The sequence below is a fragment of the Rhinopithecus roxellana genome, chromosome 4, assembly GCF_007565055.1.
Source record: "Rhinopithecus roxellana isolate Shanxi Qingling chromosome 4, ASM756505v1, whole genome shotgun sequence".
NCBI classification, from domain to species: domain Eukaryota; kingdom Metazoa; phylum Chordata; class Mammalia; order Primates; family Cercopithecidae; genus Rhinopithecus; species Rhinopithecus roxellana.
This window is the reverse complement of record NC_044552.1, coordinates 123,002,615-123,026,491: the sequence shown is the minus strand read 5'-3', so window position 1 is coordinate 123,026,491 and position 23,877 is coordinate 123,002,615. Positions and strand designations below refer to the sequence as shown.

General features: G+C 36.8%; 1 protein-coding gene across 5 annotated transcripts in view; it reads left to right on the top strand.

Moving 5' to 3' along the window:
* The window catches only part of EYA4 (EYA transcriptional coactivator and phosphatase 4), a 287,469-nt gene that overhangs the window by 130,881 nt on the left and 132,711 nt on the right, over positions 1-23,877 (top strand). For all 5 annotated transcript variants that reach the window (XM_010357882.2, XM_010357880.2, XM_010357884.2 and 2 more), the window contains one exon: positions 12,099-12,148. In XM_010357882.2, the coding sequence (XP_010356184.1) occupies positions 12,099-12,148 (50 nt within the window). The remainder of the gene's footprint in view (positions 1-12,098; positions 12,149-23,877) is intronic.

Genomic DNA, 23,877 nt, shown 5'->3' with positions numbered 1-23,877 from the left:
CTGGAAGAAAGGGAGGATAGATTATCCCAGTCAATAAGTTTTCCTGTTTGGTTTACAGGGTCTACTGAGCATCAGTCAGCACTATCCAGTCCTACTTCTTTTCTGAGTTATAGGTACTATTTTCTGAAATACTCTGCAATTGAATAGTGATGTTACACTATCTTATTTTGCATTGTGTTTGTTTTCTAACCGAAAGTTCACTAAACCACTAAAATATTACTTATCAAAAATGACCAATAAATGCAAATACCATTAACCATATAATGGATTCTAACTTTTTGCGGGAGGAGGAAGAGAGCCAAAGAGACCATTTTTTTTTAATCTCTACTTTGGTTTTTCTCTTTTCTTCTCCAAGTTCCTTATCAATTACTCTTGTTAGCAGTTTCAAAATTGTATGATCTAACTTTTTGATCCTGTAGCAACCCTGTAGAGGAAGGTGGTTGTGTGAGTCCAGAGGCGGCACATATTTTGCTTTAAGGGAAATGGTGCAAGCCAAATTTAACAGGTAATGCAGCTGTTGAAGAAATAGAAAAGCCAGATGACTTCCTACGTGTATTAAGGAAACCAGGATAAATTGTCCTTAGAACCAGCTCCCAGAAAGTCATTTTAATTGAGATCAAAGAGGAAGAAATCATGAGTATATCTCAATTATTTATTAGGTTTACCTAGAATGAGACCTTCGCTACAGATATACCTAATCTATAATTTCTCATACTCTTTAACCCTTGAGCATTCCTGCTGTATGAATCCCTTTTACATTTAGACTGCAGAGTGTATTTGTTTATGACAGTCCAAAATTTAGGGACATAAAAATTGTGAAATTAACTGACTAAATTTTACTTTCATCTAAGGAATAAACTTCTGCATCTAAAAAATATTGTAACACATTTGTTAGTTTTTAGTTGAAGTTACACAATTAATGATGCTGTTTCTTCTGGTCACATACTTGTATGTGTGAAATGTTTCACACAGAACTATTTTCTCTTCAGCTCTTAGTTTATAGGTAATTTAAATTGTTTTTTAAAATTTGACTTAATTTGAGTATTTCTTCTCAAACAAATCATATAATTTGCATTCTTGGTGTGTAAATTATGCTGCAGTCTGTGTTTTATTAACTCTGCTGATGAAGAATTTTATTTTAGGATTAAAACCCGAGAAAAGGTGATTTGTAATCTCTTTTTATAACAATAGTTATAGAACAGAGATTTAATATAAAACTACTTTAAAATAGATTTTAAAACTCAAAAATGTTGCCACAATGTTGTGGAAAATATCAGATTCAATCCAGCATGCTATGAATACATTTTTTCTTATTGTATAAAGTTTAATTTTAAAAATAAAGAACTTAATGCCAACATTCTTGAATTTTCTCTTTATAAATGTTGCTATTTTAATGGAAGATCAAGAAGATAAAATGTGTAAAATTCAAAAATATGCCTTTTTTACATACTTATTTTATCAATGTATTGTTCTGGAAATATTTATATTTTATATAAATTAATCTACAGATATATAGAGATATATGTTGTTAAATTTAAAATTGCTTTTAAAATTTTGTATGCATTCTATCAGTTATTTTTTAAAGTTGGAGAATTTCTAATTTTTTAAAAAGTGATGGTGATACTATTGGGCACATTAGGAGAGTTTTTATATATACTTTGAAAATGTTTTTTAAAGTTTAGGCATATGTATGTACTTATACAAACAAACACACACAGGTGAACTTTAACAAAACTTTTGCATATGAATTGAACAATTTTATATTGCTAAGTGAGACAACCTTTATAGTTAATTATTGTTCAAATTGAAAAGGTTAGTTATTTATACTTCATAGGCAAATAAATGATGGTGTACTAGAGTATATTACATAATGATTGATATTTTATGTTTGGAAACAAATGATATGTAACTATGCCCTTGGCCAAATTCTTTTGAAGTTTAATGACCAAGATGAGCTGCCTTTGTTAAGTGGTAGAGCACTGGCTTGTCTGGGGTTCTGTTGGGCTTGGCAGATCTTGATAAATGGGTGAGTTTTTCTTAAACTTGTGACCAAAGCATTCCAATATCTTAAAAGACAAAAAATTAGAAAGATACAGAAGATGTTGCCAAAAACATGAGCAAATTTCCTCTATTTAGGGGACTAGGGTAAATTTTTTAAATGATTTTTAAAGCAATGTTTATGAGAATTCAAAGTTTCTGATATGTAATACTGCTGGAATTCTTCTTTCCTGGTTCAGTGCGAAACTGCACAGCAGTCAGCAATTTTAATTTAGTTGCAGAAGATTCTACCAAATTAACATTTTGATCATTAAGTGATAATTCTTTAATTTAGAATAAAGTATTTCATTTTGCTCTTTTTGTTATTCTAATACATTATAAAGCATTTATCCGTCTTTCTTGTGACACCTGGGACGGCAAAGGAACATATAAACAAAAGGTGTAAAGAAGACCACGATATATGAGGAAGTATCTCTTTAGGTGTTTGTTTATCGTGCACATTTGTGAGAAAAAAAAATTCTTTTAGTGCTTATGTATAGTATTTATGCATAGTATTAAGGCTGGACAGTCTAGTCTTTTTTCCAGTCTTAGAGTGGGGGCTTTCATATGAGCTGTAACGTGATATGTTAAAGCATCTTACGGTTCCTTTTGTGGCATTTTTTAAGTACTGTGTTAGCTTTGCCTGCCCCACTGGGTAATAATGAAAAAATATACCATTAGAAGGAGTTTGAAATTTTCCTAAATAATTCGTAAAGCCGATATGGCATTTATGGCAGGTGAAAAAGGACTGTGGCATAGCTAAGGAGAAAATGCTTTGTTTTTCTGTTATGGTTGCTAAGTTGCTTTTTGAATATATTCAGCCTTGCTATGAACTCTCAAATCATTTGGAAGCTATTGTGACAGTTGTAGTTGATGAAGAGTTATAGACTATAGGAGTTTTTCCACTTCAAACATAATTCCTCCCTAGTGCATGATTTTGTCTAACCTTCCTCCCCCAAACCAGGGTCCTGGAAGGCCCTCGCATTAAAGGCCAGAAATCAAGTGAGATCTTGCCTGTGATCTAGCCCAATACTAAAGGAGTAACATAATTTTGGCTTCAGGTTTTTGGTGGTGGATTTTTATTTATTAATTCTCTAACTCCACTAGTCTTAATAGGTATGCTATTTTGTCTACTGTTGCGCTTAAAATAGAGTATTCAATTGTATCTTTGATGCGTAGCAGTTAAAGAAGGGTTATGGCAGGTTTTCTTTGAATGGAAGTAGATGCAGACTTCCAGGTATGCAGTAGAGTCCTCTCACTTTTATAGTAAATAAATGGTGGCTTGGGCTTTTAGAAACACGGTTTTGGGGTTGCCAGGGAGAAGCTTGGTTAAGGAATGAAAAGAGGTTGAAAAGTGATACAGTAAGAAAATGGAGGAATAAATAGACTTCCCTAACTACATGAAAAGAATTTCAGAAATGTGTACATTTTACAGCTGCAAGATCTTTGTTTCTAAGGAAAACAAAGACACTTTATTAAAAGTTTTGTATTATTTAATAATTGGATTTCTACAAACTGTATTTCTAAGACTTTAATTTTTTGACCACGATTTGGCAAAATGACATTTTATTTTCCTTGAAAAGCCTCTCAAATTTGTATGAACATGTTAAAACAGAGAGGTATTTTTTGAAACTCTTGGTGACAACTTTTGTGTTCCAAAGATTTAATGTTTTGAGATTTAAAAGTCAAGAAGTGAAGTATAACATATGTGAAAGAGGCCGGGCGCGGTGGCTCAAGCCTGTAATCCCAGCACTTTGGGAGGCCGAGACGGGCGCATCACGAGGTCAGGAGATCGAGACCATCCTGGCTAACACGGTGAAACCCCGTCTCTACTAAAAAATACAAAAAAACTAGCCAGGCGAGGGGGCGGGCGCCTGTAGTCCCAGCTACTCGGGAGGCTGAGGCAGGAGAATGGCGTGAACCCGGGAGCCGGAGCTTGCAGTGAGCTGAGATCCGGCCACTGCACTCCAGCCTGGGCGACACAGCAAGACTCCACCTCAAAAAACAAACAAACAAACAAACAAAAAACAACATATGTGAAAGATAGAAAATGAGTCATATTGAGAAATGTTGACACATTTTTAGCCAATTGAGAAAGTGCATCTCCAGGTTTATATCCCTATGGTCCTGGCAGTACTCCAATCCTACGATGATCTTCACAACATAAATCGTATTTACTTGGATCCAAAAATAATCATAGGTTATCACAGTAAAGTGTACGTCTTGTGGGAAGTCCTTGAGTGGTACTAATTTTTAAATATTATATTTAGGATATGAGCATATATTTTCTTTCACAAGTGTATGTAACTAAACTTTGGATTAATTTTTAGTAAAAGCTTGTATTGTAAAAATTGTTTATGTTTTGCCTATTTCATGTATTACATTAGAACTCAATTTTTAAATTAATACCTACTTTTACATTTTTTTATGTTCCTTCATACATTCCTGAGGTCTGTAATAGGAAAGGATATATTTTAATTCGTATGTATTCAATGCTGCTGAATAGAAACCAGGATGATATAGGGCAGCCCATTGAACTCTCTATCAGTCACTTATCAATGTTTTAAAAAATTAATGTGATAAGGGCCAATGAATTGAGATGCATTAAATAAGAATGTGATTGCTATTCCTAGAATAAAGCTGGAATAATTATTTAAAATACTTTTAAATTCCATTATTTAATTTAAAATTCAAATATGAACAACTTGTATTAGAAAATATGAAAAATGTCATATAGCCATGAATATTTCAAGAAGTCTTTTATTTTCACTAAATTAGAAGCTAAAGGTAACTAAAGTTAGATACCATTCTGCTTTATCAGGCAATAATTTACAACAATTTTATTCAACCTAGTCATAAAATTCATTTTATAAAGTATACATTCATGTAAGACTCTAGGCATTGATATACTACAGTTTTTTGAAATAGATATCACTTAGATTCACATCTTAGAGTATTCACATTTGAAATGGCAACAAAGCCAACAAATCTAAATTATTGTTGACAGTAATTCTGTATCATTTTCTATGTTTACAAAGAGTTTGGCATGCAATAATCTGTAATATAATCTCCATTTTTGGAAAAAATATTTTTATATCTGCTTATCCATGTTTTCCTTAATCTATAATGCATTTAATCTTATTTACATTTTATATTTTCTATGCAGTTCACTGAAGAAATAGTCTTATCCATAAGAATATGTATTAATAAATTATTCATTACATAAGCAAACTTTCATCTGTGAAATTTTTATCTAGAATTTATAGTTGCTGAAGCCATCTTTTGTTATCAGTGTATAATATATCCTGACTCATTTTTATTATTTTTATTAACGCTCATTTCAAAACAAAATGAAGTTCCAAAAGAGATCTTTTGAAAGTGTCTTCTTACATTATTCTATTCTTTACATGTTTTCTTCTCATTAATGTTTCAGGATTTGTAATCAGAACGATTCACTAGAAAATAATGGGGATAACCGAGCCCAGCTATTTTAGAAGATGATAGATATAATAAAAGAACCTAGCAGGGCGCGGTGGCTCACGCCTGTAATCCCAGCACTTTAGGAGGCCGAGGCGGGTGGATCACGAGGTCAGGAGATCGAGACCATCCTGGCTAACACGGTGAAACCCCGTCTCTACTAAAAATACAAAAAAAAAAAAAAATTTTGCCAGGCGTGGTGGCCGGCGCCTGTAGTCCCAGCTACTTGGGAGGCTGAGGCAGGAGAATGGGGTGAACCCCGGAGGCGGAGCTTGCAGTGAGCTGAGATCGTGCCACTGCACTCCAGCCTGGGCGACAAAGCGAGACTCCATCTCAAAAAAAAAAAAAAGAACCTTGTTCTTATTTGCAAACTTTTTTTATTAGTTAATTCTCCTCAAAAGATTGTGAGCTTCTCAAAGCACCTAGTGGTTTGGAAACATTTAAAAAATTAAGGTTGCTTTTTATATATGAATGTAATAGTCATAATTCAAAAGATTCCAGAAATTATGGCATTTTCTATAAATGTTTTCCAGATATTGAAAGTATTAATTATTCTTCATACCAAATCCCACATTCTTTATAATTTATTTTAAACTATACTTTATTTTATTCATGTAAATACAACCTAAAAAACTTGAGGGGTGAATAGTATTGTGAAGGAAGAGATGCATAGTATTGTGTAATAAGAGAAATTATATTTAAAAATAATTGTCTGACTAATGTAATAATATTGACCAGTCCTCTCTGCTCCTTTATTCTGCTTTATTTTCTTCTTAGCAATTACCACTGCTTGCGTTGTGTTCTTTGTTTACCAGTTTCTTTATTTCTTGTATGTCTCTTCCACTAGAATGCATGATCAGGGCAGACAAGTGTTTGCTGGTCTAGGTCAGTACTGTTCACTAGAAAAACTATACAAATCCTATGTGTATTTTAAATTTTCTAGTAGTCACACTCGAAAAGTAAGAATCAACAGCGGAAATTATTTTATTTAACACAGTATGCCCAAAATATCATTTCACTCTTAGTATCAAAAATACTAAGATATTTTACTTCCTTTTTTTCATAGTAAGACTTTGATATCTGGTGTGCTTTTACATTACCAGCACATCTCAGTTCAATTCAGCCCCGTTTCAAGCTCTAAATAGCCACGTGTGGTTAGTGGCTCCTGTGTCAGACTGCTTACGTCTAGTTCATCTCTGTGGCTGGAACACTGCCTTGGATATCTCAGGCATTCAGTAAAGCCTTGCTGAATGAGCAAATCTTGATATTTTGGACAGAAAAAGAAACAACCCAGAAGTTGTTTTTCACATTAGATTTTTTTTTTTGGCTGTTTTTGGGGTAGTGACGGCGGTGGATGCTACAGATATCTGGATAATTTTTTTTTCAAAACTACTATTTATTTTGCCTACATGGAGTTTAAATGTTACTAGTGCTTGATAAAAACTGGTTACTTCAGTAGTCTAGTTTAAAGGAGTCCTTTAATGACTGATGTATTGTAAAAGTTACTAGTAGGTTCTTCTTTGAAAATTGTTCCACAGAACTTTAATTTCCACTGAGTTTTAAATGGGAGATATTAGTCAAGGGTACAACATTTTACTTACGCAAGGTGGGTAATTCCCAGAAATCTACTGTACAGAATAGTGCCTATTGCAACAATATAGGCACTACTATTGTATATTTTAAAATTCACTAAGAGAGTAGATTTATATTATGTTCACACACACACACAATTTGGAAGGAAACTTTTGGAAGTGATGGATATGTTCACAGCATAGATTACAGTGATAGTTTCACAGGTGCATTCTTATCTCAAACTCATCAAGTTGCATATATTATATATATATATAATATATTATATATATTAAATAGGTCTACCTTTTTGTATATCAATCATACCTCAATAAAGTGAGATTTTAAAAAGAAAGAAAAGTAAACTAATAGAAACAACTGGCAAATGTAGCATAGGAGAGATTGAAAGGCTTGATGTGTGGCCAAAGTTGTAATTCCAGCCTTGCTAATGTTAGCTATGGGATATTAGGCAAGTTGTTGAACCTCTTTGCACCTTAGTTTTCTTGTTTTTAAGAGGAGGATTTTATTCATCATACCTGTCTTCCTGCATTAAATGAGATTACATATATACATAGTCTAGCAGAGTGGGAAAGAATATTTGCTTAATAAATGGCAGTAATTATTATTGTTATATAATTGAAATCAAATTTTTAAATATTAAGATGTTTTGGTCTTCATTTTGAACATTTTTTTTTTTTTGTTTTTGTTTTTTTGTTTTTTTTGTTTTTTTTTTTTTTTTTTTTGAGGCGGAGTCTCGCTCTGTCGCCCGGGCTGGAGTGCAGTGGCCGGATCTCAGCTCACTGCAAGCTCCGCCTCCCGGGTTCACGTCATTCTCCTGCCTCAGCCTCTGAGTAGCTGGGACTACAGGAGCCCGCCACCTCGCCCGGCTAGTTTTTTTTGTATTTTTAGTAGAGACGGGGTTTCACCGTGTTCGCCAGGATGGTCTCGATCTCCTGACCTCGTGATCCGCCCGTCTTGGCCTCCCAAAGTGCTGGGATTACAGGCTTGAGCCACCGCGCCCGGCCCATTTTGAACATTTTTAATTCATATGTTTATGAATTTTAGGTTCATCATAGGTTCTGGTTGAAATGCCCTCATAGATCTGAATTTGAAATCTGCTACATAACTTGCTTGCAGGTTAATGTTTCTGCTTCTCAGTGTTACTATATGGGAACTAGGAAGAAAATTGTATATATGTAAGCACTGTGCCTGGCATGTAGTAAACACTCAAAAATGTTAGCTATTATTCATCCATTCCTTCATCTGAAAAATTTAGAATTTTGATATTTGTGTTTTCATTGAATACTAATAGTTACTTTTCTTAAAATAGTTAAGCATTTAACTCCTTTTCATGGTGCTTGGAATTTTCCTGTATTTTTATAATTTCTCTGAAGAGATATTGCATAGGTTAAAGTTCATTTTATTGCAGCAAGTTGCATTCATTTACACTATCCATCCTTTCTCTCTTGGTATGTGTGTGTGTGTTGTGTGTGTATATATATATTTCTATAGAACAATTTTCAACTTTTTTTTTTATTTGCCCACCCCCCGGTGTGTCTTGTGAAAACCAGGATTTGAATTTAACTTTTTGGCATGAAATTCTGACTCATTTCTTGGCCTGCTTGTTTTCCGCTTTATTCAAAAACACATTCAGAAGTAAGCCTGGGGTGATGGTGCATGCCTATAGACCCAGTTACATGGAAGACTGAGGCAGGAGGATGGCTTGCACCAAGGGGTTTGAGACTGTAGTGCACCATGATTGCACCTGTGAATAGCCACTGCACTCCTTCCTAAATGATAGTCATTGAAGGTTCTATATGTTTTGTAAGAATATTCTTATGTAGCATATATGGTTCAGCACTTGCCATTTAATGAAGTCTCAAATGGAAGAGTGTGTACAAATTATCCATTTGCCTCTAATTCTATGATCAGAACACTAGAAGTATGTTTCTTAATAATTCCTTTAACTCCTCTACCTTAATTCAGAAATAAGATAGGGTTTTGAAGTAATTTGAAGATGTCATAAAATAACCTTTTTTGTCTTCGGTATATCTCAACTTTCTTTTCAAGTACAGTTAAAAAGATCTGATAATATTCTAGTTAATACTTCAATCAATTACAATATTCTGTCAATTCTGTCTCAGAAGTGTTTGTCAAAAACACCCTCTCAGTTCACCTCATGGCTCCTGTCTTAATTTGGGTCTTCACCATCTCTTACTGACAGATTGAATGGTTCAAAGTAGCATTTGGGGAGCACCTGCTCAGGGCTGGGGATATGATGATCAGAGATCAATGCCATCTCTGCCTTCATGGAACTTCTGCTGTCCCTTTTGTTGCATTAGGCTTTTCCCAACTTTCAGCCCTCACCTCATCCCCCTTCCACATTAGCTTCTATAGCATCTCTACCCAGTTTATTTTTTTTACAACCTTTCAATGGTCTTCATTGACCAAAGGTTAAATTCCAAATTCTTTGCCATACATAAGGGCTTCATAATATGCTTCCTGTGGCAAACTTCTTGACATTGAAATACCTACCATTTCCCACATTCAGTCTTTGAAGACTCAATTCAGAACTCACTTTCTTCATTGCCTTTTCCATCTTCCTTTGGCTGGGTTAGTTTGTTCTATGAACACTCACAATACTTTAGATAGACTTCCCCTAGAGTAGTCATGGTATCCTAAATATTATTCTTCTCTCATTTGATCATGAACAAATGAATGAAACCCCTAACAATAACCACTCTGATAAATGGTTATTTTAATATCTAAAGGAATTTCTAATTCATTCTTCCATCACATGCCTGTTAAGCATTGGTTGTAAGTCTGGGACTCTGTGGGGACTAGATAGAAAAACCCTGTAGATCTGTTCTCTGCTTTTACTGTTACTACTTTGTGAATAAATTAAAACAAGCAGAACTTTCTGGTAAGTTCTTTGGGGTAATTATGCTTTGGAAAGCTGTGGGTGTTAAAGACTAAAAAAAAAGTTAAAGGATAGGAAGCTTGTCTGGCTCTGACTTTCAGTTGGGAGCATATATCTAGTTTGTGGTAGTCTGGAGCTTCCTCAGCCAGTCCCAAGGTCCAGTCATCATGGTCTTGAAGAAAGTGACATTCACCTGAGGATAATTTCTATGTATTCATTGGGCAGTTCATATAGTTTTTTGGTGATAAATCATAGGCAAGAATCAGTGGGAAAGAAGGTTCTTTTTTTTTTCAGATATCCTTTCCTTTTAATTCTTGTTTTCCTCAGAAAAATTTAATGGACATAAGACTTGTGGGTTTTGGAGTGAATTTTATGTTTACATTTTAATAAAAGTATTTCCCCCCTCCCCACCCTTTCACCTTTTCTCCTCCTACTCCTTATTCCTCTTCCTCCTCTTCTTCTTTTTCCCTCCCCTCCCCCTTCCTCCCTCCCTTCCTCCCTCCCTCCCCTCCCTCCCTTTCTTCTCTCCTTCCTTCCTTCCTTCCTTCCTTCCTTCCTTCCTTCCTTCCTTCCTTCCTTCCTTCCTTCCTTCCTTCCTTCTTCCCTCCTTCCTTCCTTCCTTCTTCCTCCTCCTTTCTTCCTCTTCTCCCTCTCCTCCTCCTCTTCTTCTTTCTCTTTTTCCTTTTCTTCCTCTTCTCCCCCTCATCCCCTTGTCCCCCTCCTCCTCCTCCTCTACCTCCTCCTCCTTTTTCTTCTCCTCTTCTCTCTCTCTGAAACCATTTTATTTTTTTGCCCCTCCATCTCATGGTACTGATTACCATGTTAAGGGCATAGAAGACATTACATAATAAGACAGGATGACAATCTCTTTGCTGGTCAGTTTTATTTTCATATTGTGTAAGTGTATACACAAGATGCAAAAGAGACTACAGAGTTAATCAAGAAAATAATTGATTTCCCAGATTATAAAAATATCTGGACTTTGTATTAAAAGCAAAGGACAAGGATTTTTGAAAATGTAGTTTTTGTGAGTTTGTTTTTTAAGCATTCTTCTGAGACAGAGGAGGAAAAAATTACTTTGTGAGCTGGAAAGACAATGCTGTATCTTCAAAGCGTAAGACTTACTTTTAAGTGGTACTGTTCATATTGCAGTTCACATTGCACACATGTTCCTCATAGTATATATTCAGTAGAAGTTTTTTTTTTTTTTGCTTCCAAACCATGTATTGGAAGTAAAACTCTTTGGATTCCGTAGGTTGCATAGTTAAGTTATTGAAATATGAACTCCCAGAAATAGTGGGCTTATAAATGTATATTGTACATTTTTCATGTTAACCAAGAGATTTTTGAAGTCTACTATACTCTGCATATACTTTTAAGATCATAATAATCAGATATAGATATATGTGCTTGAAGTGAAATTGTGGAAAGCTATGGATTTCACCATCTTTAGAGATGTATCACATACTTTTGTTCAGAAATAGGTAGCATGCCCTAGAAGTATGAGTTACTCTCATCCTTTACCTCTGTGGGTTAAAAACCACAAAGTTGAAATATAGTCTGTAAGATATACTGAAAATATATGTGTGAAGCAGTGCTAAACTTAATTGATATGTCGAGACATATATAAAACATACAGCCACTGGACTGAGAAAATGAATATTAGTGTATGAACATTTTAGTTAATGCTGTGCTTTGCCTCAAAGCCTGGTGTTTATTATTATATGCTTTTAGTAGGAGACAGAAGCAGTATCAATTGGAAAAACATTTCTTCGTGGATTGAGAACAGTATAGCTTTCTAGTTCCTAAGTGGGAAACCTGGTTCTTTGGTTTCTTTGTTCCTAGTTAGGCTTGTCCCCAGTTATTTCAGCTGAACATTTTACATACTAATGGAGTCCAGGGAAGTGTATTTGGCAGCTGTTCATGGGATAATAATGAAATACACTATTTAGTACTGTATGCTGCTGCTGTAAAGTGTGGGGGGTATTTTATAGAGAACTTGGTGAACAGAGCTGTATCCACTTTAAATAGTGTGTGAACCTGAGTGAGGAAGTTGTATTTTCATGTGAGAATAACTAGTACTCTTTTCTTACAGGTAAAGAAAACGTGCACAGAATCAGATGTTTCAGAATCTCAGAATTCCAGGTACAGTAAAATAAAGACCGAGACTCCACTAAGGAGAATTGCAATTTTGGAGCACTAGTAAGATGTTATACATGAGACACAATTGTGATTTGAAACATTGAGCTTCTTGAAGAACTTATCTTTATGGAAACTGTATATCATGCTGGCTAGTGTACCACTACTCATAATATTAGTAAAAACGACTGTGATTGAAGTCAGTTTTAAGGAACCATAGTGGAAATATCTCTAGAAATACATGAAAAAAATAATACCTTGGCATTAAGTTAATTTTCATTTTTTGTTCTAATTTCTTTTTATAATGTTTTGAGTCTAAAATTGTGCCAGATACTGAATAACTGTCAAATCTGTATTTACAAAAAATAAAAAAAAATGTGATATTTCTTTTTCTTTGCAGTGAAACATTGCTAGATTTTGAAACTGTTGTCAAATTTGGAAACTCATAGTTAACTTTGGCATTCTCATTTGGGTTGTTTGGAGCCTGTGGAAATGATGAATTAAAGTGGTCAGACCACTTCATATAGGAATTTAGCACCATTTAGTTGTTTGTGGTTGAACCAGATGCCCAACAGATTTTTTTAGACCTACACATTTTCATTGCTTTCATTTCAAAGTCCAGGCTGCAATTTTGAATGGATAAGTAAAAGTATCATAAATACTGTGACAATAATAAACACATGTTCTTACTATGTTATGAGTGATATGACTTAACCTATTTGTATTCAATTGAGAGATGGGTCTCACTTTACCTTGTCCTACTTGCTCCAGCATATAGTGCATGTAGTGATTTTCTTGGTACACCAAAACATTGCAGATCTAGGTAAAATGTTAATGGCCAAGGCCAAGGCAGGCGGATCACCTGAGGTCAGGAGTTCAAGACCAGCCTGGCCAATATGGTGAAACTCCATCTCTACAAAAATACAAAAATTAGCCAGGCATGATGGTGGGTGCCTGTAATCCCAGTTACTTGGGAGGCTGAGGTGGAAGAATCACTTGAACCCAGGAGGCGGAGGTTGCAGTGAGCTGAGATTGTGCCATTGCACTCCAGCCTGGGCTACAGAGTGAGACTCCATCTCAAAAAATAAAATAAAATAAAATAAAAAAATAAACAACAACAACAACAAAAAACACATTAATGGCCATTATGTTTTTCTTTTTGTAGAGTATCTTATGTATAGTTCACTTATAGTTTGAGTAACTCTTGCTTTGTTTTATTCAGTTTGGTATTCCTGTAATTGATCTGTACATATTATATTAAAATGATTGCATATGAATTTTCCCTTTGGATCATGAAGAACATATGATATGATATCAGATTTTTGATCTTCGATCTTTGTTCTGTATAATTAGTTATCAAAATGGAACTAACTAATTTTAGATTATTGGAGTATTAGGAAATGGATGAACCACTAAATGTTTTCCTACAAAGCAGAGTAGTTCTAGGATGTGCGAAGAGAAGGGAAGACTGGGGCTCTATTCCTTGGAGGCACCTCCTTCCTAAGTATTTGCGGACCTATATAAGTGACCTACTTATGACTTGCTTTGTAAGGATGATATACATAATTAGATAATTTTTGCAAGCAGCTGGTCTTGGAAGCTAGGAAAAACAGAGCAATATAATCATCCTAATTATTAATATTTCATATCAAAATTGTTTAGCTTTGAGGCTACTTGGGATTTTTGGACAGATAATACTATGCTTAAGTAAATTTTAAACTAACAAAGCAATCAAAATGATTCGTTGTTCATAGTTGGTATCATTAAGTTGGAGAAGAAGTAGAAAGAGTTCAGAGCTCAGTGTATTTAAACCTGGAATTAAATCATTCTTTATCTAGAAAATCCCAGCCCATGTGGCCTTAAAAATATAATTTTATTTTTAAGAAAAAAATAGTTATTTTTAAAGAGTGCTTAAAATATATTTGTCATTTAATAATAAACGTCTCTGTAAATGGAAAAGTCGCCAGAGCTCCTGGAAATCAGCAGTTAGTTGCCATGGATTAGCTGCTGCTTAAAGTTTCCTAATCTATAATATAAATGGGTAAAATCAGGCAAATCAATTTCTAAGAACTTCATAACTTTGTACTATCAAAAACAAGCAACAAATACAATAATTTTTCTTAAAACGTGAGATGGAAAGACCTTCAAGAAGACCTAGAGTCATTTGGTGGTTCAAGTTTGCCCAGACATTTTGATAGTAACAGGTCTCCTCTCCTGACTGGTGGTGCAATGGCCAATCTCCACACTCTGGTCAACATCTCTCAGTAACATAAAAATGTGACTGTTCTTGGATCCTGTATTTATTCACCAATATTAGGTCTGAGAGTGCCAGAACTGGCACTTAGTTAACGTATTGATGGAACACCAAGGAGAGAATAAAAATACACTGATGAGCACTCGGTACAAAAAGGATAAAAGAATTTACTGAATAGTGAACAAATCAAGGAATGCTTAAAATAGCATTTATTATATTCACGTACTGAGGTTCAGCTTTTGTAACCTGTCAAAAAACAAAAAAATGACAACCAAACAAGAAAAAATGACTCTAATATAGACACTGGGTAGCATTATTTTAATACATACATATATGGGTACATTCTTTTTTGCTCTTTAAGAACCACAGGGCCGGGGGCGGCGGCTCATGCCTATAATCCCAGCACTTTGGGGGGCCGAGGCGGGTGGATCACGAGGTCAGGAGATTGAGACCATCCTGGCTCACATAGTGAAACCCCGTCTCTACTAAAAACACAAAAAAATTAGCTGGGCGTGATGGCGGCCTCCTGTAGTCCCAGCTACTTGGGAGGCTGGGGCAGGAGAATGGCGTGAACCTAGGAGGCGGAGCTTGCAGTGAGCCGAGATTGTGCCGCTGCACTCCAGCCTGGGTGACAGAGTGAGACTCTATCTCAAAAATAAATAAATAAACCACAAAATACATATTTTCTCTCTCTTCTCCCTGTGTGTGTATATGTGTATCTCTCTCTCTGTCTCTCTCTCTCTCTGTGTGTGTGTGTGTGTGTGTGTAAGAGAGAGAGAGACAGAGATTCAGACTGAGATTTAAAGCCTGGGGCTAGGTAATTTTTTTCTAAACAAATACCAAGTAAAGAATTGAACTCAAAATGAAATACTGTATCTGCATAAAATGTGAGCCAGAGACCTACTGCCTAAAAATGCTGCCTCACTTGGAACCGAAAGCTAATATCATTCATTTATTTAGTTAGGTTTATAGTATGTTGGTTTTGGATTTGAAATGATTAGAAAAAATGCAGATGGAAAGTGTTTTTACAGTAGGGAAATAATTAAATTGGGTGTGGAGACTTTGTCAAGAGAATTCTTGAAGTGACATATGTGTATCAGCAAATTCTTTTTCTTGCTTGGCCTTAATTCTTTCGGGAAGAAATGCTTGGGCTGTAGATGTAATGGTATATTGGGAAAAAGAGAATTTACAAACCCATGGAGTATAAATAAAGCACCAGACTATCTTCTTTGAAATAGGATTACATGTATATACTGTAAGGCAGACATTAGGGATAGTATTTTTTCACTGTTTCCTAAAGCTGCTAAACTTGATGTCGTGTGGAAAGGGATGTGATGTGCTTTGTGTAAAATTTGACATTCCTTAAATGTTTTTCTTTTTCTGCCTTGCTATGTGTTGCTAACCAGGTCCAGGATGTACTATTGTTGGACTTTGTTCCTAAAACTAATGTTAAGCATAAAATGAATTTATGAGAAAAACAAAGTTAATATCCTTACCCTAAAATTAAGTTTGTTACTAGACCATCTTAAAACATAAACTGAAATGATATTTTGCATTGATTTTTTTTCTGTATTCATGGTGAATTTATTTGTGCCAATTTGGGTCCCGTTTGACTCATCACTGAAAATACATGATTCTTGTTTAATGTAATGAATAGCTCCTGGACAAATGAATTTTATAGCAGAAGTTTCCATGAATCTTATTTTTTTAACTCCTCTACTTGCAGTTTTTATTTCTGATAATGAGGCGAGGAAATAATTTATCTCATTCTTGTATTGCATACTTTACAAATACCTTAGGGTGTCTCTGTGTTAAAGTAGTCCCTATAACACACAAATGATTTCTCTGTTGAATTTTTATTTCTGTTTCTCTTTGCTTTTTCTCTCTTGGGCCACTGACTAGCATTTTCATCAAGAAGAGATCAAAGACATAGGAAGGAAATAAAACTCAAAATAGGACATTTTTATTTTATACTTGTTTTGTTAATTAGGGAGTGAATGGAAATAGAAATTGTGGTGAAATTGGGCTGTGAAGTTACTTAACAGGAGTTAAGCCAGCTCTTGTCCTTTAGTAGCTTTGTTTAATCCTGGCCACAGTGTCGCCAGTAGAGTATAGTAAGGAGATCTAAGGAGAATCTCAAAATATAGGAAGAACTTATGGTATGTATGAGCTAAGATGATAGTTTTTCCACATGGAGAATAACAAAAGATTCTGTGGGTAGTGGGGAGGATTGACTCTTCTCCACTTCATAAGTTAAAGAAATTGAGTCTGCTGAGAACTTAATGATTACCTGAAATTAGCAAAGGCCTTGATCTGTGTCTTCTTGCCCTAGTCATTACTAACTTTCCAATTATTAAAAGAAAGGCAAAATGACCTTCCGGTTTTTAAAGAAGCATTGGAATTAGTTTCAGTTTAATATGTAATATTTAAGAGAGCCTCAGGGAATTTATCTATTCAATGTCTACATGCAACAGCTTAAAAAAATGAAATTCCCAATTCCTATTATGTAGACAGTTGTGATTTAATAATGTTTAATGTATTAAATTATATATACTTATTTGCTAGCAAAATAATTATTGCAGTACTTCCAGAAGACTGAAATGTTTGTCTGCATACAATTGCCTATCTCAAAATTAAATGCTGTATTGTTTTCAAAGCAGGGAAAGCTGAGGGCTCCTTTGTGAAACATGCATAGTATTTTGCTGTGTCAAATCAGAGGTCCATCTAGCCCAATATCCTGTCTCCAAGAAGTGCCAAAAATCATTACTGCCAAAGTTGGCATTTTTCTCAAACCTGGAAGTTTAGGATATAGTTCTAAATACCTTAGATTCTCTCAGTAACACGATCTGGTTGTACAGTCCACAGAATTAGGTAACCATTTCTTGGACTTAATTATATTATTATCATATATTATCTTTTTGACTAATGAACCCTGGAAATTACTAATCACAATGCAAAGTAATAATTAATTATTAAAAACCACCTCTTTCAAATTATAAGGCATACTTCCCCTGAAAATGATATTCTAATAGGTAAATATTCTAAGAGTGTGATTTAATTCTCATGTCATTTATTTAACCTGAGTCATATTATAGATTAATCTTTTTCTTCCCAATTTGGAAAGTGTTTTGTCTTGTTTCAAAGTGTGGCCTCATGTGGATGCTTCTCTAGTCTTTTCATGATTTTTGGCTGGCATTTACTGGAGATTTTCTGATTTGTTTTACCTTTTCTGCGGCGTGCTGACGGATTCTTGGAGATGTGGATGCAGATGGGGCTGTGAATGAGCGTGAATGATGTCCCCTGTTTTGCTGTTAATTGTGTCTTCTGTAGCTGGCCTATTTTGATCCTTTGTTCATGGTGGCATCCTGTGCTGATTTCCTCAGATAATTATCTGTGGTGTCTGCCAAGTCACTTATTTCAGTGATAATTGCAGATTTAAAAAACAGTCTCAGCCGGGCACAGTGGCTCACACCTGTAATCCCAGCACTTTGGAAGGCCGACACGGGTGGATCACTTGAGGTCAGGAGTTCGAGACCAGCCTGGCCAACATGGTGAAACTCCGTCTCTACTAAAAATACAAAAATCAGTCGGGCATAGTGATGGGCACCTGTAATCCTAGCTACTCAGGAGGCTGAGGCACGAGAATCTCTTGAACATGGGAGGCGGAGGATGCAGTAAGCCAAGACCATGCCACTGCAGCCTGGGCAACAGAGTGAGACTCGGTCTCAAAAAAAAGAAAAAGTCTCAAAACATAGACTGTTGTTTCCTAAATGTCTTATCACATATGTGCCCAATCGGCCCTTCAAGTAGCTCATTGGGAACTCCTGGTATCTTACCTTTATTGGCCAGTGTAGCTGAGTGTTATTTGTTCACTTGTTGACTTCTTTCTGCACTTCCCCTGTAGAGTTCATCATTTTCTAAGATTAAATGAATGGGCAAATGAGAATAAAATAGTACATGTCCCTTGTCATTGTTACTCAGAGAATAATTGCTTATTATGTGTTTAAACTGAAGAAGACTCATCCTAAAACCCATTAAGGAAAAAGGATAGGCCACAGCCAAAAGGAAGAAGGACCTCACTGTGGCATTTCTTCATTCACACCATGTTTATTTAACCTTTGCCTCGCTGTCTTCAGCTCCCTAGGTTTTATTCTTGATGCTTTTGCTTTTCTTTCATTTCATACTTTTTCATGTATAATCTCCGTTTACAACTCTTGATGTGGCCCACAGTGCCTAGCATGCTCCGCCCACGTCCTTCTGTTTCTGCTCAGTGTGCATGAGTTGCTTCTTGTTAGGAGGTCTGCATTCACCAGTGCTACTCGCCTCTCTCCACAGAGGATGGGAGTCTCCTTCCCTTTCAGTTTCTCCTTTCCCCTCCCACCTTTGCTTACCTACATTTTTTTTTCTTTTTTTTTTTTTGAGACAGAGTCTCCCTCTTTCTCCTCAGGCTGGAGTGCAGTGGCCCGACTTTGGCTCACTGCAACCTCCGCCTCCTGGGTTCAAGCAATTCTCCTGCCTCAGCCTCCCGAGTAACTGGGACTACAGGTGTCCACCACCACACCTGGCTGATTTTTGTATTTGTAGTAGAGACGGGGTTTCCCCATATTGGCCAGGCTGGTCTCAAACTCCTGACCTTGTGATCCACCTGCCTTGGCCTCCCAAAGTGCTGGGATTACAGGTATAAGCCACTGTGCCCAGTGAACCTACGTCATTTCAAATCATCTTCCAGATGTTTTGCACCGGTTGCAGCACTCCCCTCTTCTCTAATTAGAGACAACTTAATGGTTATTCATTTCACTAGTATAGAGACTTAGAGCTTGATTTTATAGGTCAGGCATCTACAAACTGTGATCTGAAAGTAGAGATTGCTAGGGACAGACCTTTAAGTGGAGTGGCAGCCAAACTCCTCAAGAAGCTCAGTGCTTCTTCTTTAAGGAAGCCTTCCCTAGCCAGCTGACTAGTCCAGCCCCACCGTCATATGGCCACGGGGTACCATGTTCTTCTCCTTCAGAGATTCTGCATTTGGTAATTGCCTCCTCAGTTCACCAGACTATAAGCTCTACAAGGTTAGAGTTCATATCTGCCTTTGTTCACCATTGCCTCATTAGTATACAGCACATGGCCTAGCACACAGCAGGTCTCCAGTACATATCTGTTAAATGAATGAATAACTTCCAAATACACAAATCTGGCTTGCAATTGCTCCTGGAATATCTCTTTTAACCACAAATCTCTAGTGTAATTTTGTTAGGAATTTCTCTCTGCCATCTCAGCTCCACTTGTGAAAAATTGTAATTACACTTCTTTCCCCAGGGTCTTTCCTTTCTAGTGATAAATAATTCTCTCAGTTGTCCCATCTCAGAACTTTTGAGCAATCTTTGACTTCTTGCTCCCTTTCCTAATCCTGGTGGTCATCAAGTTGACATTCAGCTGTAGCCCCCAATTTTCTATGAAGTCATGTTTTTTGAATTTTCCTCTGCCGTGCTTTTTGAATCTCTTTATCCTGCCTCATCTCACTGCCACTGGGAAACTTCAGAATCTTGCCACCTCACCTCTGAATGAATGCAGTAGGTCTTCACATGGCTTACTTGGGTCTAGACCCTGCCTTTCCGTTCTGCCAAGACTGTAAGAGCCTTTCTTAATGACACTTTCCGTATGGTGTTGTCCTGTTGGTTAATTGATCAGGCAGTATTCAGTAGACAGTATATATAGAAGCATGAGCAATAACCTTAAAAATTTATTTGTGCAAGAAGTAAAAATGAAAATACACTTTTTGTGCCTAATTACTGCCCACAAAAGGTCAGGGATTTTCTGGGCTACCTGTTGTCCACTCTCCTAGTTCCCTTATTTTTATTTTTGAGACAGACTTTCACTGTGTCACCCAGGCTGGAGTGCAGTGGCAGAATCTCGACTCACTGCAATCTCCACCTCTTGGGTTCAAGCGATTCTCCTGCCTCAGCCTCTTGAGTAGCCGGGGCTACAAGTGCCCCCGCCACCATGCCCTCCTATTTTTTGTATCTTTGGTTGAGGTGGGGTTTCACTATCCTGGCCAGGCTGGTCTCAAACTGCTGACCTCAAGTGAGCTGCACCCCTTGGCCTTCTAAAGTGCTGGGATTACAGGCGTAAGCCACTGCACCTGACCCTAGTTCCCTTATTTTGCTCTGTTAAATGTTGCTTGAGTCTCATTTTGTATTCTATCTGTAGTTCCAAACTGACATAGTAGTACATGGCTCTAACATGAGTCCCAGAACATTCTAGGAAAAAATATATACCAGTTACGTAGGTATGTTTTTCCATCTCCCCTGCTCTGTCCATTTCCTACATGTATCATAGAGTAAAATCATATATGTGTGAACTCTGTGGCCACCCAAGGGCATCTATTTTTAGATAATACTTATCTGGTAAGTTCTACAGATGAAATCATTTCATTAGAGGGATAGAGGAGAATAAGAGCACGGAGTGCAGTTTGAGCACTTGGGGTTAGTGTGGTTACGAAGGGTTTCATGGAAGATTGGGGGGCTATAGCTGAATGTCAAAGAATAGATAAATTCTGAAGAAATAAAGGAAAGAGAACTCACAGTGAGGTAAAAATAAACAAACAAACCAAAAAAACCCAGGAGCTGAAATCGAAAGGTATGGTTTTTGGATGGTGAGTAGTCCCCAACTTGGTCCATGTGAAGAAATAGTGGATGAGATTAGAAAATTTAGCACAGCTTGTGGCTGGTTTAGATTGCTAGTTGTTTTAGTTAGGACTCTTATTGGTTGCAGCTACTGTTGTCAGCCAGTTGAAGCAGAAAAAGGAAGTTTTAGTATCTATTACTTTTTTTTTTTTTTTTTTTTTTTTTTTTTTTTGAGACGGAGTTTGGCTCTTGTTGCCCAGGCTGGAGGGCTGGAGTGCAATGGCACAATCTCAGCTCACCACAACCTCCACCTTCCAGGTTCAAGCGATTCTCCTGCCTCAGCCTCCCAAGCAGCTGGGATTACAGGCATGCGCCTAAGCAAAGGATTACTTTCTTAACTCGGGGAAAGAGGGCTTGCTGAATCTCAGAAGGTATGGGAGACACAGATTATCTCCCTGTTCATCTCTGTCGCCTTTGCTTCACCGATCTGTGTCTTTATCTCTCTGGTGGATCAGCCTTATTTTTCTCCAGGCCCCACAACAAGAGGAAAATGCTCACATGACACTGCTCCTGATTTGACCTCTTTAGCCACCCAGATAATAGATTCCTGTCTTTTTCATTATCTTAGTTCCAGATTTCTAAGGAAGGGAATGCTTTCAGAGAGTCAGGGTCACAAAACAGAAATGTGGCTTTCAGGAGCCACCTCTGGAAGCCTGTGAATTGGGTTGGGAGAAGCTTTCAAGCAAAGGATGAGGGTAGTTAACCCACAAGTGCCCTCTACTTTCTACTCCTTCCCTTCCCAGGACATTTTTAACTTGCTAGTTTTATCCAGCACCTACCCCTCCCTCATCCTTCACTTTATAATCCGGCATATATAAACGAGCATATATCAAGGAAATTGAAAATGCACTCCCCCCTTTCCTAATTAGAGACAACTCAATGGCTATTCACACTACTATAGAGACTTCGAGCTTGATTTTATAGGTCAGGCATCTACAAACCGTGATCTGAAAGTAGAGATTGCTGGAGACAGACCTTTAAGTGGAGTGGCAGCGAAACTGCAAAGTAAGAGGAACTCAGTTCCCCTCTTTATATAAACTCTTGTACCACTTTTTGGCCTCCCTATACTCATCCCCAAGCTGACCAGTTCCTATTCAAAGGACCCAGTCTTCTCTTTGGCTCTGAAATACCAATTCAAATGCAAATTGCTTTCTCCATTTCCTGTGTTTAGTTGTTAGATAATTGTCTGACTAATGCCCTCAATTCTGCCAAAATTAGTGTCTAGATTTCAACTTAAAAAAAAAAAAAATGTTCAAACATACCTGCAGAAAGGCAATCAGCAATCAATAACCTAGCGCCCAGGTTTGAAACTTGGCAAGCTCTCTTACAGGTATTGAGAGCTCACCAGTGGATTTCTGATCAGGTAATGATATAATTAAAATTGTGCTGGTGATGACAGATCAACCGTGACTCAGGTGCTTGGAGGCAGGGAGACCAGCTATGAAACTTACTTAAAGGGCTGGAGAGACACTTAGCAAATTGTGATTATTTTGGGGAGGCATTACACACTTTTTTTTCCATAGCTTAAACACATTTTCCAAATTGTCTACAGTGGATACTTATTTCTTTTGATTTAAGAACAAATACATGCATATAAAGCATAAAATAATAGATTTGGCTTGAAATAGGCATGGTGGCAGGGGGAAGGATCTGGTCTCTTCTTTCTGACAGCTTGCATTATTCTTTAGAGATGAGAAAATGCCTGACTTCCCCACATGTATTAGTTATTAATTCCAGAAAATGGCTATGTTCCTGGTCAGCCTCTCCTGCAGTAAACTGAGCTCAGAAATCTTTGTGATTAACAGTCTAAAACTGTCCTTCTGGAGACTGTTAGCTGCTTTGAATTAATTTGGTCAGAGTACTTCCTCATGTAAAGCAGCATTTGTGCAGTGACTTCTCTCCAGAGGACCTAAGGAGCTAAGACAAGACTCTGCTTTGCGTCACAGGGGTAATTAGAATGTTGTTGATTGAGGGCAACAACCCTCTTTGAGTATACACCAAGATTGCTTAGGGGTTATTGAGCTTCATAAATCCTTATTTTACACTTAGAGCATCTGTAGTGCAGAAGTTCTAGACTCAATGTGAGTAGAAACATAGAAGCTTTTAGGGTCCACTTCATGCTGGGCCAACTTGAGATGGGAATAGAAAGGGGGATCTAATGGTTTTCCTCTCAGTAGTTCAATTAAATGCTTCTTCTCCCCTTTAAAGGTACTATTTATTGGGCATCTACTATGGGTCAGGCACCAAATACTTGAGATACATCAGAAAACAAAACAAGAGCATACATGGGTAAAGGAGTATGTTAGAAGGTAATACATACCCACTAATTTAATAAAAAAGGGAGGATCAGGAACATTGCCGGGGGTCGGGAGTCGGTTGTGGTTTTAAATTGGGTGATGTTTTAGCAAACTTAAAGGAAATGAATGAGTGAGCCAAGCAGAGAGCTGGTGGAAGTACACTCCCTTCAGTAAAAGCCTGCCTGGCTTGTGCAGGCAACAGAGGAGGGGAGGACAGTGTGGCTAGAACAGAGTGAGCCCAGAGTTCAAAATTTGAAATAGCAATATTCTAGAAAAAGCTACTATTTCTAGTCTTTTCCATATTTTGGAAATATTTACTTATAATTTTAATAAACCATTTTCAAATAAATGTCTCGGACTAATTGCCTCTTTTGTGACTGCTCCAAGATGGGGCTGATCCCCAGCCAGGAACACCTCTCTCTGCCACACTACACATACCTTCTAAGACTAGGGCTCTCTCCTGATCAGAAGGATTCGAGATTCTTTACCAGTGGAGCTCGAAGC